This window comes from Semicossyphus pulcher, unplaced genomic scaffold (assembly GCF_022749685.1).
Source record: "Semicossyphus pulcher isolate SPU_LCO1_2020_fin unplaced genomic scaffold, fSemPul1.0.p SCAF_22, whole genome shotgun sequence".
Lineage (NCBI taxonomy): Eukaryota > Metazoa > Chordata > Actinopteri > Labriformes > Labridae > Semicossyphus > Semicossyphus pulcher.
In genome coordinates this window covers 6684262-6698265 of record NW_027211696.1, presented here as the reverse complement: position 1 = coordinate 6698265, position 14004 = coordinate 6684262, and the positions used below count along the sequence as shown (strand labels likewise).

The window sequence follows — 14004 nt, the reverse complement described above, 5'->3', positions numbered from 1 at the left end:
AAACGATATAATAGGAAGATAAACAATTGAAATATATACTTCTCTTCTTTCTGTGATAGTATTTTAGGGACTTCAATGGCTCATCAATCAAATCAGGCCATGTTTAACAATAACTCCTAATAAAGTAACTCTAGATGTGGCCACAATGATAAACAGTAGACTTTTGAAATTTTATTTGTAACGTATTAGTTAAATCAACTCTGCCAACCTATTACAAGCCTTAAACTGAATGCCTCATAATTCTTTATTAACGTCTATTGGCAAGAAGTTAGTCTGGGGTTATGGGAGGCCTATTTTATTAGTCAAATCATTTTTATCCTATATTCTACCGATATAAGCCTGGATATAGAGTATTTATTGTGGCTTAAACGCTGAATGGTTCCATATTACTGTAAAAGTGCTAATGTAATACACAGAATTTTATGATAAATCAGTCATAAATAAGTTCATAAGTCTTAAAAACAGGCAGTGAACATAGACTGTATAAAAAAGGCAGTGACATAAAAACAGCGAATTCTTTTTAACCTGTTTTGAGGAAAAGTGGAAAATGTAAATTCACTTGTTTAATACCTATATAAAAGCATAAAAAACGTATATTGACATGGTAGAGAAGGAAAATGCATGTGAAAATATTTTAAACTAAAGAACTTTTGTACCTTTGTAAATAATTTTGTGCAAACGATACACATTCTCAATGAAGCTGCCAGAGAGGAAGCATCTTGTCTGAGCGTCTTTATTGATATCTGCCTTTTTCAGGGCGCAACACTAACCTTAATTAACCCAAATGACTAAATCTGTCCTGGTTTGAGTAACTTCTTTTTTTTCCTCGACAATGTTAATTACATTACGTTTTCATTTTTTGTTCCGTTTATTGAAAAGAAAAAATAATACCAGAATAAAGTTTTTCTATATGTGTCTACACCACAGACTATGGTCTACACCAGTAGGTGGCAGTAGTGAATGTTAAACCTGTATGATACCTCTTCTGAAAATCAAGTAGATCTAGAAGAAACCGAATGTGATTTTCTGCCCTGGTGACGGTATTACAGGCAGAGCTACCGTCAGTGTTTATGTCGCCACAGTTAAACTCCACAAATCAGATATCTGTTGTTTCACTTATTTATGTAGTCAGATTAGAGCTATTACATGGTCCATGCTTTACGGTCTGTAAACCTTGGCTAATGTAGTCGGAATTGTATACAGTGTAAGGGCAATGGCTGCCTGGAAGGCTTTACGCAGGGTAATACAATTACAAATAACAGTAGGCAACCAGAAGTAACGTTAACGTTACCTAGCTTGGAACTTTACACTACCTGACTACAGCTAACTGGAGGAAAGTAACACATGGTGAGTCCATTCGTATAGGTAAAGTGACATAAAATGTTTGTAATTTGATATTTTCACTTGTTGACACATTATAAATCTTTGTCGACGGTGTATCATAGCGCAACATGATAAGCTAGTACCAAGGTTTTAGCTAGCCCTGAATGAGTCACAAGCTAACCAGAACAACGTCACTGACTAAACTACAGTGTTGAGGCTTTTTGTTGCTCGTCATATAAGAAACAAGCAAGTGGAGTGTGATATTTACACTCACGGGTGTCATTAGAGGCGGTGCTTAATTTATCTTGACTAGACAAGCTAATGTTTGCTAACAGAGAGTGTGAATTAAAGCAACGAGGAAGTGGGATATATGTGACTACCACTAGGTGGGGATAGAAGACAATACAAATGACCTGACTGCAGGTGCCAAATATCTCTTCTCTCCCCCCGCTAACCCCTGAAAGACTGCGGTTGCCCGGGCAGTGCTGAGTGCTTGAGCCCGCCTCTACTGCCTGCAGACATTTAGACAGGGAGAAAAAACAGAATTCAGGCCTATAAAAACATCCTGAGACTGAAATCTGGTCTCATAGCCAGCTGGCATCTTGCCCTTTCTCAGGCTGCTGTTCCCACAGGTTTCTCTGTGTGTGTCTGCAGAAAAACTGGTTCATAATCATCAGGTTTAGTTTTACAGTTTTCCACAATGTTGTTGTTTTAAACCTCTTTATTTGTGACATTTTTCTCACTGTATTTGCAAATTTGATGGCAAATGCAATTGCCAACAATCTGACAAATGAGCTAAAGGCTTTACCCTGTTAATATGTGGTACCGGATTAAAACTTTTGCTAGGAAAAATATCTCCATTTTAATATTTTAACTGATCTATTTTTGCAACTGCAGAGGATATGTCCTACTCATTGTGCTGTATTATTCTGTGTGCCCTCCTCAACAGAGTGACAGCAGCTCACCATCCTGTGGACAGAAATGAGTCATACTACTCCAGAGGCAGCGGGTCAGTATCAGAGTCTTACAACACACAGTTCAATATCACTGTTTAACATAGATAAGGGATAGCTTTGTTGTCATAAATGGTATTCAGATTACAAAGGTACAAGGAACAACTGTGTGTTCGCTACAATGAAATGCACATTAGACAACCTCAGCTAGTATAGGCTTTATAGGGCGGTTATAAGGAACAATTTATTCTCATATATTTATCCAAACAATATATAAGATAATTGTGTTGCCACTGTGTAGTTACACGCTGTAGTTTCTTTGTTTCTTTATATGTTTACTTGTCTTTCTATGCAACATTAGTTTTCTTAACACGAGGAGCTCATTGGGGATATAATGGTATTAGAATCCTGTTTTGTTTTTTTACTGTAGAGCGTGTAGGTATGTGTTGGCCCACGTTTGGATAGAAACCAAGTTGGGTAGGTTCTGGAGAGGTAATCAACATGCAAACAATGCTTAGATAAGCATCATATTCAGTAAGTGCTTTTACTCTCCTCTTTTTCAAGTTTCGGTAATAGCACCTGTTAAGAGGTTTCTTTCCAGCACCTACAACAAAATACAAAAGGGGAGAAGTACTTGTCGAAGAATGTTGTGGCATCCTTCCAGTGGAGTTGAGCCACTCGCACAACCTCTGCCAAGTCACACTGAAGCTGTTCTGGTGGCTGTAGTGACACCAAATGCCCCATTTAGACACTTGATCTTTGTGTTTCCTTTATTTTGGCAGCTGCCTGGCAACAGGCAGTTAGACCTGCCTGTGGGTTTAATCTCCATTTCATTTCACTGAAATTTAAGTGTGACTTTTATTGTTTCGTAAGAGTGGGAGGATTTGATCGTGTCGCTTTACTCGGTTAAAAATGCAGCACTTTCTCAACTTTCAAATAATTTGCATCAATTAAGTAAAGCAAAACAAATCAGCATCCCAGAGGTGAATGAGTGCATGAGCTGTATGTGTGTCGATGTATTTGTATGTGATGATGGAGGTCATTATGTAGTAATGAATGGGGAGCCTCCAGCTCTGTCATTCACCCACAAGTCCAAGTCTACAAAGAAGCTACATGCTCCACATTCCTCTCCTCTCCTCACCTCTCCTCACCCTCTCTGTCCTCTCCTCCTCACACAAGCAGTGAGACTGAAGTGAAGTGGGATGTTGTGTTTGTGTTTGTGAGTCCCTGTGCGTGTGCGCGTGTTCGTCCATTGGATGAATGGGCTTGAGTGGCGTGTATAACAGCGGAGAAGCACAGAGAGCAGCAAAGTAAACTCTCTAGCTATTGAAATGCTTGAAATTAAAGGACTTTCAATGGACCATGGCAGTGTATCTGTACGTCCATTTACTACATATCCAGTCTGCTTTGCCGTTGCTGTTTCAAATAGCATGCTGTATTGTTGCTGTCAAACTTGTGGCATCATGGTGAGACACTCAAGTACTGGTTATTTAGAAGGCCTGTGCTGTTTTACCACACAACAATTTAGCATATTTTACAAATATAAAAGCAGCTTTTTAGTAACTAGGAAGAAAGCCTAAAACGTATTTATACTTTGGAAGGTGACTGACACTAATGTGAGCATGCATGATTTGTATTTAATGGGCCAAGACATAAAACGCTGGCAGGGCACAACTACAAAAAAAACCCAACGAATCCTGTTGCAAGCTCGGGCAGGTGAAGTTCAAGTTTAAGAGGCGACACGAAAGACACAAACAAGTGTCATGCCCGGAGAGATACGGTAAAGAAAGAGGCCAACACTGAGAGAGGGAGAGGCCTGCTGCTCTGTTTTCCCAGGCTATGCATCAGGAAGGTTGTATTTTTTACACCATGACCAGCGCATAGCCCTTTCCTGGGGAAATCCGAGACAAAATTGAGAGAGGCTGCTGCGGGGAGGGAGGCTAGAACAGGAAAACTAGCCCTGGGAAGCAGAAGGGGGGGTGGTGGGGAGGTAGGGAGGCAGGTTACAGAGGAGCCCACACAGCATGAGTGACAGAGAAAGAAGCTGGAGCGTTAGAGTAGGCTGAACGCAACACACGCACAGGCGGATAGACACAAAAACATTAAACATACATGCATGCATGTATCTCCTGTTGTTTCTCTGCCCTTTTATGCACCCTGGCCCTTCCAAAAAAAATGTGCCCTGAGAGTCGTCTCTGGAGTATTTTGGCTGTCGAATCAGCTGGAATGCAGAGCTAATGCTGGGTTCCTCCACTATGCAACTAGCGTCAGCTGTTAATCCGATGTTATGGCTGCTCTGCTATGGCTGTTAAAGAAATAATATTTTACGTTATGGCTACTCAGCTATGCCTGGTTTAACAAACAACATTTCCAGCATATCACATTACCTGCAAGCTAAGATTTATACACAAAAATAGTAGCTTATTGTAAAAGCATTACCATTGAAGTTTCAGTGGAAACACCAATATGTGCTATCAGGTGTCTTCTACGGGGGGGAAAACAAACTAAAAAGGCCAATAGGTTTGATTCCTTGACAGGTTGATGGAGGTCAAAGGTCAGAGTGAAACCCCACCTCATCTCTCTGTGTGTATGTGATCCCCCTCAGGTCTTGACCCTGCCGTGCTGAGAGACCAACTCTTGGAGCCATGGAACTGGAAAGACCTGCAGACGGTGAGGATCACTGTCACAGCGTGTGTCGATTCCACACATGCAATATCGAGTGTGTGCGTTTACTAAGGTAGAGAGGTGGATGCTTTGTGTGTCCGCAAGACGCGCTTGTACAGGAAGGAACACGATAGAGAGAGAGAGCTTGAACACAAACATTTTTAGATGCGTGTGCGTGTGTGTGTGTGTGTGTGTGTGTGTGTGTGTGTGTGTTAATGAGGAAACCAGAGTGTCTGTCAGTAGGAAGGAAGGAATTTGCGTTGCACTGAATGAACTTGAGATCTGTGTGAGGGGGATATTGAGTGGATGACATCTGTTTTGCAAATTAAGACACAGCGTCAAGTATTCTCACACACATATTATTTTCTTGTGTAGAAAGTTCCCCCAGTTTGCATTCTTGAGCTGAGACCTGAAAACTGTGTCACAAGTCTCTGGGTTAAAAAAGTCACTTCATTTTACCAACAACTCCGAACACGTGTAGTTATAGGACGGTTTTCTCTAAAAAGGATATAATGTTATTTACCAATCAGAATCTACTCAGCGATCTTAACTATGACACTAAAACAACCTTTTTTTTTGCACACAATGGAGCACATTCCATGTAACATGACCCAGACGCTGCAAAGCTTGTGCACATAGGTTTCAGTTTAGAAATCCTCTCCCTCTTAAAACAAGCTTAAAAAGACTGGTAACCTGCCCAAATATATACATTTAGCATCTCCTCTGTAAAATTTTAGTTTTAATGCACACAACTCCCTCACACTTTTTCCCCCCACAGCTACATGTGCTTGCCCTCCGGGGATTTTCAAAGCTGTCTGAGCCTCTGGAGGCCTTGCTAACAATCCTGGAGGGCTGTCCAGGCAAACAGAAGGGTCGGAGCCACACCCTCGGCCACCACGTCCTCATGGAATTCCAGACATGGCTGAAGGAACATCCTCAGGTAGAAAAGACTCCTACCTTTTTTAAGTTAAATATATTAACTGCAGAGTTAGAGCTCAACAGTTTCACACCTGCACATTTAGACTTTTAGTCTTTACTCCAGTTCCAAACCAGCCTGCTTCTTCTTTAGCACTTACAAATGCTGATATGCAAACTTGCAAGACATACAAATATTTATATCCACTTGTGCCTCCTTCAGACAATTACTGTTTTAATTATGTTGCTTAAAGAGCATACAAAATATTTTGTATGCATATTTATATAACAGCAGTTTGATTTAGTAAAATGTTGGTTGCATGAACCATCTGTTTCCACCAAAACCACAGCGAGAGAACACAAAGCAGCACTGCAGCATGTTGTAAATAGGAGACGTTGTCGCGGCTTGGACCTGTAAACAGTTTAATGCGGAGATGTGGAGTCACCACTTAACAACCAGATAGCAACATCGTCTGACTAAAATACTGTAACACAATAACATACCTCTGCATTTTATACTGGTATATTGGTCGCACCGGTATATAGGATGCAGCCCACTTTTTAGATGAAAAAAAAAAAGTGTTAAAAGTGCGTCTTATACACCGAATTTTACATTATATATAATATTTTCTGGGTTCCTTGTCTTTATTTGTGTCCGACCACCAGATTACCCTGAGTTCAGTCCCAAAGCAGCGAGTAACGTCGCTCCAACAGCGGGCTCTGAGCTTACTGACAGATAGCCAGCCTAGCTTTGTAGACAGTCTCACCAACATCTACCAGCTCAATTCCCTGGATGCAGACACACTCAGACTGCACGTCATCAGATTGCAGGCTCTCAACTGCTACAAGGAGGTGAGTGCTTCAGTTAATGTTAACAATAGATTTTATTACTGGAAGATTTTTGACATCAATTTAGAAAATCAAATGGAAATATCTTCTGTCTTTGTCTTCACAGGCAGCAACGCTCAGCATTAAATTCAAGTTACAGAAGGAGCTGGACATGGATGAGGTGAGACATTTCAGCATGTCAGTGTAACCTTTGAGTATTTTTATTCTTAAAGGGCCAGTTCGCCGATTTTCAACCTCAGTCCTATCATGCTATTATGGGGAGCTAATGCCATTATCGTAGGAAAATAAATTCTATTTGGCTTTGTGCCTTTGGGGGATGCTATCCGCTTGTCCAATGGGCCCTGGAACACCTCCGCCAGGCTACGTAAAACACATCATCTGGCGGAGGCCAGGGAGCTCGCTAAACTACACTTCCTCAATCTAAGACGCCCGCCTCTGATGTCATGTCTAGTTCAAAATCGTCAGGTTTGAAATGTAGACTGCAGACCTGAAGATTTTTTAGACGATCCACCGGTATGTTCTCGACGTATTTCGGATTCTGTACCGCTCTGAGCCGTTGCCTGCAGCGAAACGGTAGTATTTCACTCCAGCGTCTCTCTCTGGGCCGTTCCTTTCAGAGGGATGGGGGAAATGCATGCTGGGTGTTGTAGGAATGTAGAATGGACGAAACCACGAGCTGTTTGTACAACTTTCTCCACAGCTATGGCGCCAATTTCAAATATTATTGCTTCTATTTGACACACCAGCTTTCAGTGACATTGGCTTTTTCTAGCTTTAAGCAGTGATTACACATGCATACTTAACTCTTAAAAACACTTAAAATCTGCAATCTTCTTCTACAGATGTGTGTACCGCTAATCTTGCATAACAAGATGCAATTGGCAGAGGCCTTTGTCACGGGCCACAATCATCTGGAGCAACAACTGGTCACACTGCTAGACTCGTGGTGCCATCCCAACTTCAGTGTGGAACATGTAACCAAGTATGGAGCGTATGTTAACATATGGAAACCTGCCGGGTGTGTGTCGGCACCTGTATGAACTCACCTGTTGGTTTCTGAATGTGTGTGTCTCCACAGAAAGTTCCCTCGCCTCTGTCTGTCCAAACAGTCCATGAGCCACATCCAGCCCAAACTGCTCACCAAGCAGGTCTTCCGACTGATGGAGAAATTCAGCATAGACCCAGGTGTGTGTGGGTGACGTGTGTTCTTTATTGGTGTACATCTCAAGCAGAAATAATATAGGAATCATCTTGTTTTTGACACAGGACTGTGTCCCCGTGCTCTGCACAAGAGGAGATTGGACTCTTTGCGTTTCCTCATGTATAAGAGATTTGTGGAGGTAAGTGTCGCCGCTGAATTTCCCCCATCAGGGACTTGCTTTTTTAAGTTAATGCAAATTGCAAAGTGTCCATCTTTTTAAGTCTTACTTGAAAAATACCAAATGTTTGATAGTTTCAGGTTCTGGTTTCGGTTTGAACTATTTTAATATCTATTTTTGCACAATATGTCCATAAGAGGGCTTACCGATACAACGTGAGACAAACTTTCTTGCAAATATATCTTTATTGAAACATTAGCATGCCTTTTAAAAGATCAACATAGGCTTCCTACATCTGCAAAGTAAAGAAATAAAATAATAAGTATAGGGCAGAACTGACATTCAGCACTCCGAGCGAGCTTTGCAGTGACAGGTATATTTATTTAAAAACATGTCTTTAAAAAAATTGACATACCTATACCTGTCTGTTATACTGCGGGCGAGAATCTCTCACTCTCCAGCCGGGCTGGGATTTGAATTCTCCACCATCATTACCACATGCCACACGGTTGTTGTGTTAGCTTGTTTCAGCTCGCCTAAAGTTAATTATTAACGTATCATAGTATAAAGTGACTTTGTGTGCATTCAAAGACACTCCGTAATAAAGAGACAGGACATACGAGAACACGCGAGAGCTTGCGAGACAGCGGTGGTAGTGCTGTTTTTTCCCCCATTAAATATTAATTTTAATAACCAAATATCAGATATATTATAAATATCAATATATTAGAATATAGAATAATTGTGACAGCACTAGTGCATACTCATGCAGCTTCTAATTTCTTGGGATATTACAAATTCTTGATGACCATGTGGAGCAAGGACAAAAGGAAACGGACTGGGGGAGTTAAAATAATAACGTTTTACTTCTATTCAGTGATGCAGCAATGAGTGTTATAGATTTAATGAATAAAACACCCTTTTTTCTCTTCTCTATTAGAAAGGCATGACAGAGGACAACTGGTGTGACCATGTACAGGTAGGTGCTTCTTGTGTGAAGAGAAATATTGATCAGCATACAGTATTGAGGGTGTGTGATTTCAGCGTGCTTCATGTGCGCGTAGTACGTGGTTGCAGATGACCTCGAGCTGCAGATCGTGTTGGTGGAGATGTTGGTGAAGTACTGTGGTCTTCAGAAAGCCTCCCAGTGGTCCCTGAGGTATCACATCCCCAGACATCGTCTTCCCTTTGCAGTCTGGGAAACGCAGCAGAGTCTACCGCCTGAGCTGCAGTGAGTTGGCCAAGATATACATAAATATATCCTATTATGCAATTTGTGGTGTTCACAGGCTGTACTTTTTTATAAAATGGGGGAGATTTGCAGCCTCAGAGTTTTTATCCTTGACGTGCAGCCTAGAGTTTTGTTCACCACATCCCCTTTTCACACATCGCATGTCAGTCTGTTGTCACCTATTGAGCTAAAGCTGCTGAGTTAAACTTAATGATGTGTTTGCATGTTGTTGATTTATTGGTTGTGTGAAAAGTCCCATATTTTATTCAGACACAATGCTAATTTATAGGACCTCAAACACCACATGAGGCACTCAAAAATGTTCATCTTTCTTCTTCCTTTTGATCCCTTTCTCTCTTAATTCTTTTCTGTCCTATTCAAACCAATTCTGGATAAATTGTTTTCTTTTTTTCCCCGCTCTGGTCTCCTTTTAATGTGCAGACTCACAAATAACGCTTTCCCACCGAAATGTGCACGTTTACGTGGGTGTTTCAGACCCGGGAAGACCCGCTAATAAATGCCGATCATCTCTTTTCCCATTGCCAGTGGAGTATACTCCTTTCGGTCTCTGTTGTGCTGCGTCACAGGTTAGGGTCTTTATTGTATCTATTATTCACTAATCTGTGTATCAAACTCGGCACAGACAAATTTGTAACAATGTCGCAGAAGTTACCGACGGAGCATAGCATCGCGCCAGAAAGGGGGCGGAGATTATCGCGTTGACACGGCTTTGTGTTCCCATCATCGCCGATCCGAGCCTAGGCGATAATTACCTGGGTCTACTGCAGAGTCATTTGACCCGGGTCTGAATAGCGATTGGAGCCTTTCCCGCTAAGCAAAAAAAGCCAAGTGTTAGCGGGTTTTTTGACCAGTGGGAAAGCGGCTAAATACACACATTTCCTGCTTCTGCTCAGACAGATCCATCTGAGTGATTCAGCACAAACCGAGGAATGGATTCCCTCTCAGTCTCATCGCCAGAGGTTCTACCAGGTTCCTCTCACCAAAGACAAGGTTCATTTTGTGGACACGCAGGAGGCTCTCCAGAGATGTCGAAAAATTGTGCTGAAGGTACAGAGGACATAGATGCATGATTAAAGATTTTTTTTTGCTGCTTTCTTATCCAAGCTGTTGTATCCTTTCCTAGGAAGGCGGTGTAGTAGGAGTTGACATGGAGTGGCAGCCCACGTTCGGCTGTATCACAACCCAGAGAGTTGCCCTGATACAGCTCGCAGTTTGTGACCAGGTTTTCTTATTAGACCTCTGTGCAAACGGATTCTGTCAACACCCAGATACTATTAGCTTCATCAGGAGCTTGTTCTCTCAAAGAAATGTTCTTAAACTTGGTAAGCAACAGACTTGACAAATGTATGAATTATTCACTTTATATTCCTGTCTGTAACATCTCTGCTTTCTTCTTATTCAGGTTACGGCATGTCGGGGGACATCAAGTGTCTTTTGGCCACGTGGCAGCAGTTTTTAGAGGAGCCTCTGAAGATGGAGGGGACGCTTGATCTTTTCACTTTACACCAGAAGGTAATAACATCCTGCCATTCTCATGTGAATGATGTCACTATAAGAGCATCGCGTGTCCTTAATAAGTAGGGGTGTAATGTCTGACTAAAATGTATTTATTTCAGCATTCAGCATGAACATGTTTTATGATATGTAGCTACAGACTGGTCAGACAGGCAGTCAGGAAAGTTGTACACAGGAGGATCTTATTTTGGATGGAACACTCTGCTTTTTTGCTTCATGGGAAAGGTTATAATCGGCATTTGGACCTGGGTCAAATGACTCTGCAGTAGACCGGGATAATTATTGCCTCGGCTCCGATCAGCAACAAAACCTGGGTCGACGCACTAATGTCCGCCCCCTTTCCGGCGCGATGCTATGCTCCAGGGTAACTTCTGCAACTCCTCGTCATCTCAGCTACAAATTCCGCCCGTCTCCGTCCGAGCAGCGCTCGAACAGCGTTCCAATTTTGTCGGCGCCGAGTTTGATAAACTGAATGAGTAATAGATACAATAAAGTACTAACCACCGTACCATCTTCACTGTTTACTAACCCTATCTCCAGCGCAGTAATGACGGTGATGCAGCAGAAAAGAGACCGAAAGGAGTATACTTCACTGGCAATGGGAAAAGAGACAATCGGCATTTGTTAGCAGGTCTTCCCGTGTCTGAAAAACATGCGTCAACGTGCAAATTTTGGTGGGAAAGGGGTAATAGAGACAGTCAAACATACACGTAATTTAGAGTCACCAATGAACCTAACGAGCGTGTCTTGGGATTATGGGAGGAAGCTGGAGGAAACCCGTGCATGCCCGGAGAGAACATGCAAACTCCACACAGAAAGGCCCACTCCGTCCGAACCTTCTTGCTGTGAGGCACCAGCGCTAACCACTGCACCACCGTGCAGCCCAAGTAGGACCAGATGGTCGCTATTTGGGCTATCATATAGTCAGGGCTTATCTTGTTTGTGTTTGGTTGCATGGGGATAATTCAGGTACATACTGTACAGCAGCTGTTGGCTTAGTAGTTTGCCTGAAATATATGTAGCTGAACATATGGTCTCTGAGGTACACAGGAATGTGGAAATGGAAACATGGGTCTGTAACTGAGGAGGTTGCTTCACCATCTGCTGGAGCACACTGCATGTTGCAGGATGTTTTGGCAGGACCTGTTAAAAGCTCAAATGTGTATTACTTTGATCCTTCTATTTCTCCCAAATTCTGGTTAATTGGTTTATTTAGATGTAATCTCAATCAAGGAAACAGTTTTTTAGTGGAGAAATAATCAACACAGCACCATACTGCTCAATTCTAACTTGAATATCTGATATTTCTTTTACAGATCCAGCGTGGTAAGGTAAAGCTGACTCAAAACGGCCCCAGCGAGGTGCTTGTAGGAGAGGATTCTGCAGAGAAAGGCCTCAGTCTGCTGGTACAACAGGTTCTTGGAAAGCCTTTGGACAAGACGGAGCAGATGTCCAGATGGGAGAATCGGCCTCTGCGCATCAGCCAAATTAGATATGCAGGTGAGGTTTAATGCATGCACGGAGAGAGACGACATGGAGACAGAAGGCCACTGTTCCTTTCTCCGCAGATTATTTTGTTCTTGTGAGGAACCACAAACCGATAAATCCACTCCCATTTTTTTTTCTCTATCTTGTTTCTTAACCCCCTTTTAGTGGCGGATGCCTGTTGCCTGCTGGATGTGTACTCTGTCCTCTCCAGTAACCCAGCATACTTTGGGCTACCAGCCGACCTGCGCAGCATCTCTTCAGCACGACCAGAGAAGAGCAGAGACAAGAAGCAGAAAGACAAGCAAGCCAAGCAGACAAGACGGGCACAAAGCAAAGAGGTCATTAGCATTTCTACAGCTGTTGTTGTTATTGATGCTGTGTGGTGGCCATGGATGTCAAATGCTGTGGAGCTTAAGTCGTGAAGATAACACCGGTACAGAAGTTAAGAGATTAGAAATAGTTGAAGTCAGAATCACTTTAATACTTGCCCTGCCTTGAACCTGACCTTGACATGTTCATGTTTCCAATACTGCCATCCTCTCACACGTAGGCTACAGACTCTTATTTAACTTGTCTGTTAAGTCTGTTATGCGTAAATAAGGAACTTAAGGAAAACAAGCAGGTAACTCTTAGAGGGCATTTGTATCAGAATAAGTTTTATTACAAGCCAAAACTAAATGAGGGAACTATTTTGCTTACACATTATTACAAATACGTTATTACAAATGCGATTTGTAATAACCTATGAGCTTCCAAGTGGCACCAAAAATGCAGAACATTTCAAACTGAAGAACCTGGGATTATGCACCCGACCTGCAGGGAGGGGCAGTGTGTGTTTGACCAAGACACTTCAGCAGTTCCTCTCAGCTCCAGGGGTGCAGTTGTATAGCTCAGCCTGTGCTTTGACCTCCCGGCACTGCGGTGCAAGTGAAAAGAAAATCCCCCTGTGGGGATCAGTTAAGTATCACATTATTGTCTCTGTCCATTTAGGAATGTCAGGGGGCTCAAAGGGTCAGTCCCCCCTGCTCTGAAGCAGAGAAAGGCCTCCTGTGTGGCGAGAAGCCCCAGGAAGACACCCCCCCTCTGCACCCCCAGCAGTTGCGGGTGGTGTGTGACAACATGCTGCAGGGACTCGGGAGGTACCTGCGCTGTTTAGGAGTCGATGTGGTCATTTTGGAAAACACTGATGATCATAGAGAAGCAGCGAAGGTTAGTAGGAAAACATCATATATTTTATGTTTTTAACAGACAATTACCGTAAAATCTGGAATATAAGTTGCACCAAAATATAAGACTGTTCTTGGGGGTATCCCAGAGGGAAAAACGTATCCTATAGCTATTTAAAAAACGTGTATACAAGTTATTTTAACACTATTTCTATTTATTGTCATTTAAATCTTGAAAGCACACACAAATTACAGCCTACCATCTGTTTACACCATTTCGAGTTAGCAATCCTGCCAGGTACCGGTGCTGTATCTAGCGGTAGCTGGCAGCCAGATTGTTGTGAGGGTGGCGGCTGCAATGGCGATCATGACGGTGCATGTATGTGACGAAGCGTTAGCAACGATCAAGTTAGTTTTCGTTGCTTAAAACTGAGAGGAAAACACAGAACAGCACTGCGACAACCGAAAACTTTAGCTAGATTACAGCGCCATCATCTGGGTAAAATACATTGACACTCTGCATTTAATACTGGTATATTGGTCGCACCAGTAAATAGGAC

At 42.4% G+C, this 14004-nt stretch overlaps 1 protein-coding gene across 1 annotated transcript in view; it reads left to right on the top strand.

Annotated features, from left to right (window-relative positions):
- Positions 1 to 2277: 2277 nt before the first annotated feature.
- exd3 (exonuclease 3'-5' domain containing 3) overlaps positions 2278 to 14004 on the top strand; it is a gene marked incomplete at its 5' end in the record, with an annotated part of 40420 nt that continues 28693 nt past the window's right edge. Inside the window, 16 exons of the mRNA XM_069673573.1 lie at positions 2278 to 2332; positions 4882 to 4946; positions 5719 to 5880; positions 6522 to 6707; positions 6811 to 6864; positions 7547 to 7686; positions 7783 to 7889; positions 7971 to 8044; positions 8964 to 9002; positions 9088 to 9254; positions 10169 to 10322; positions 10399 to 10597; positions 10678 to 10787; positions 12107 to 12290; positions 12444 to 12616; positions 13269 to 13487. Of these exons, the coding sequence (XP_069529674.1) occupies positions 2278 to 2332; positions 4882 to 4946; positions 5719 to 5880; positions 6522 to 6707; positions 6811 to 6864; positions 7547 to 7686; positions 7783 to 7889; positions 7971 to 8044; positions 8964 to 9002; positions 9088 to 9254; positions 10169 to 10322; positions 10399 to 10597; positions 10678 to 10787; positions 12107 to 12290; positions 12444 to 12616; positions 13269 to 13487 (2088 nt within the window). The remainder of the gene's footprint in view (positions 2333 to 4881; positions 4947 to 5718; positions 5881 to 6521; positions 6708 to 6810; positions 6865 to 7546; positions 7687 to 7782; positions 7890 to 7970; positions 8045 to 8963; positions 9003 to 9087; positions 9255 to 10168; positions 10323 to 10398; positions 10598 to 10677; positions 10788 to 12106; positions 12291 to 12443; positions 12617 to 13268; positions 13488 to 14004) is intronic.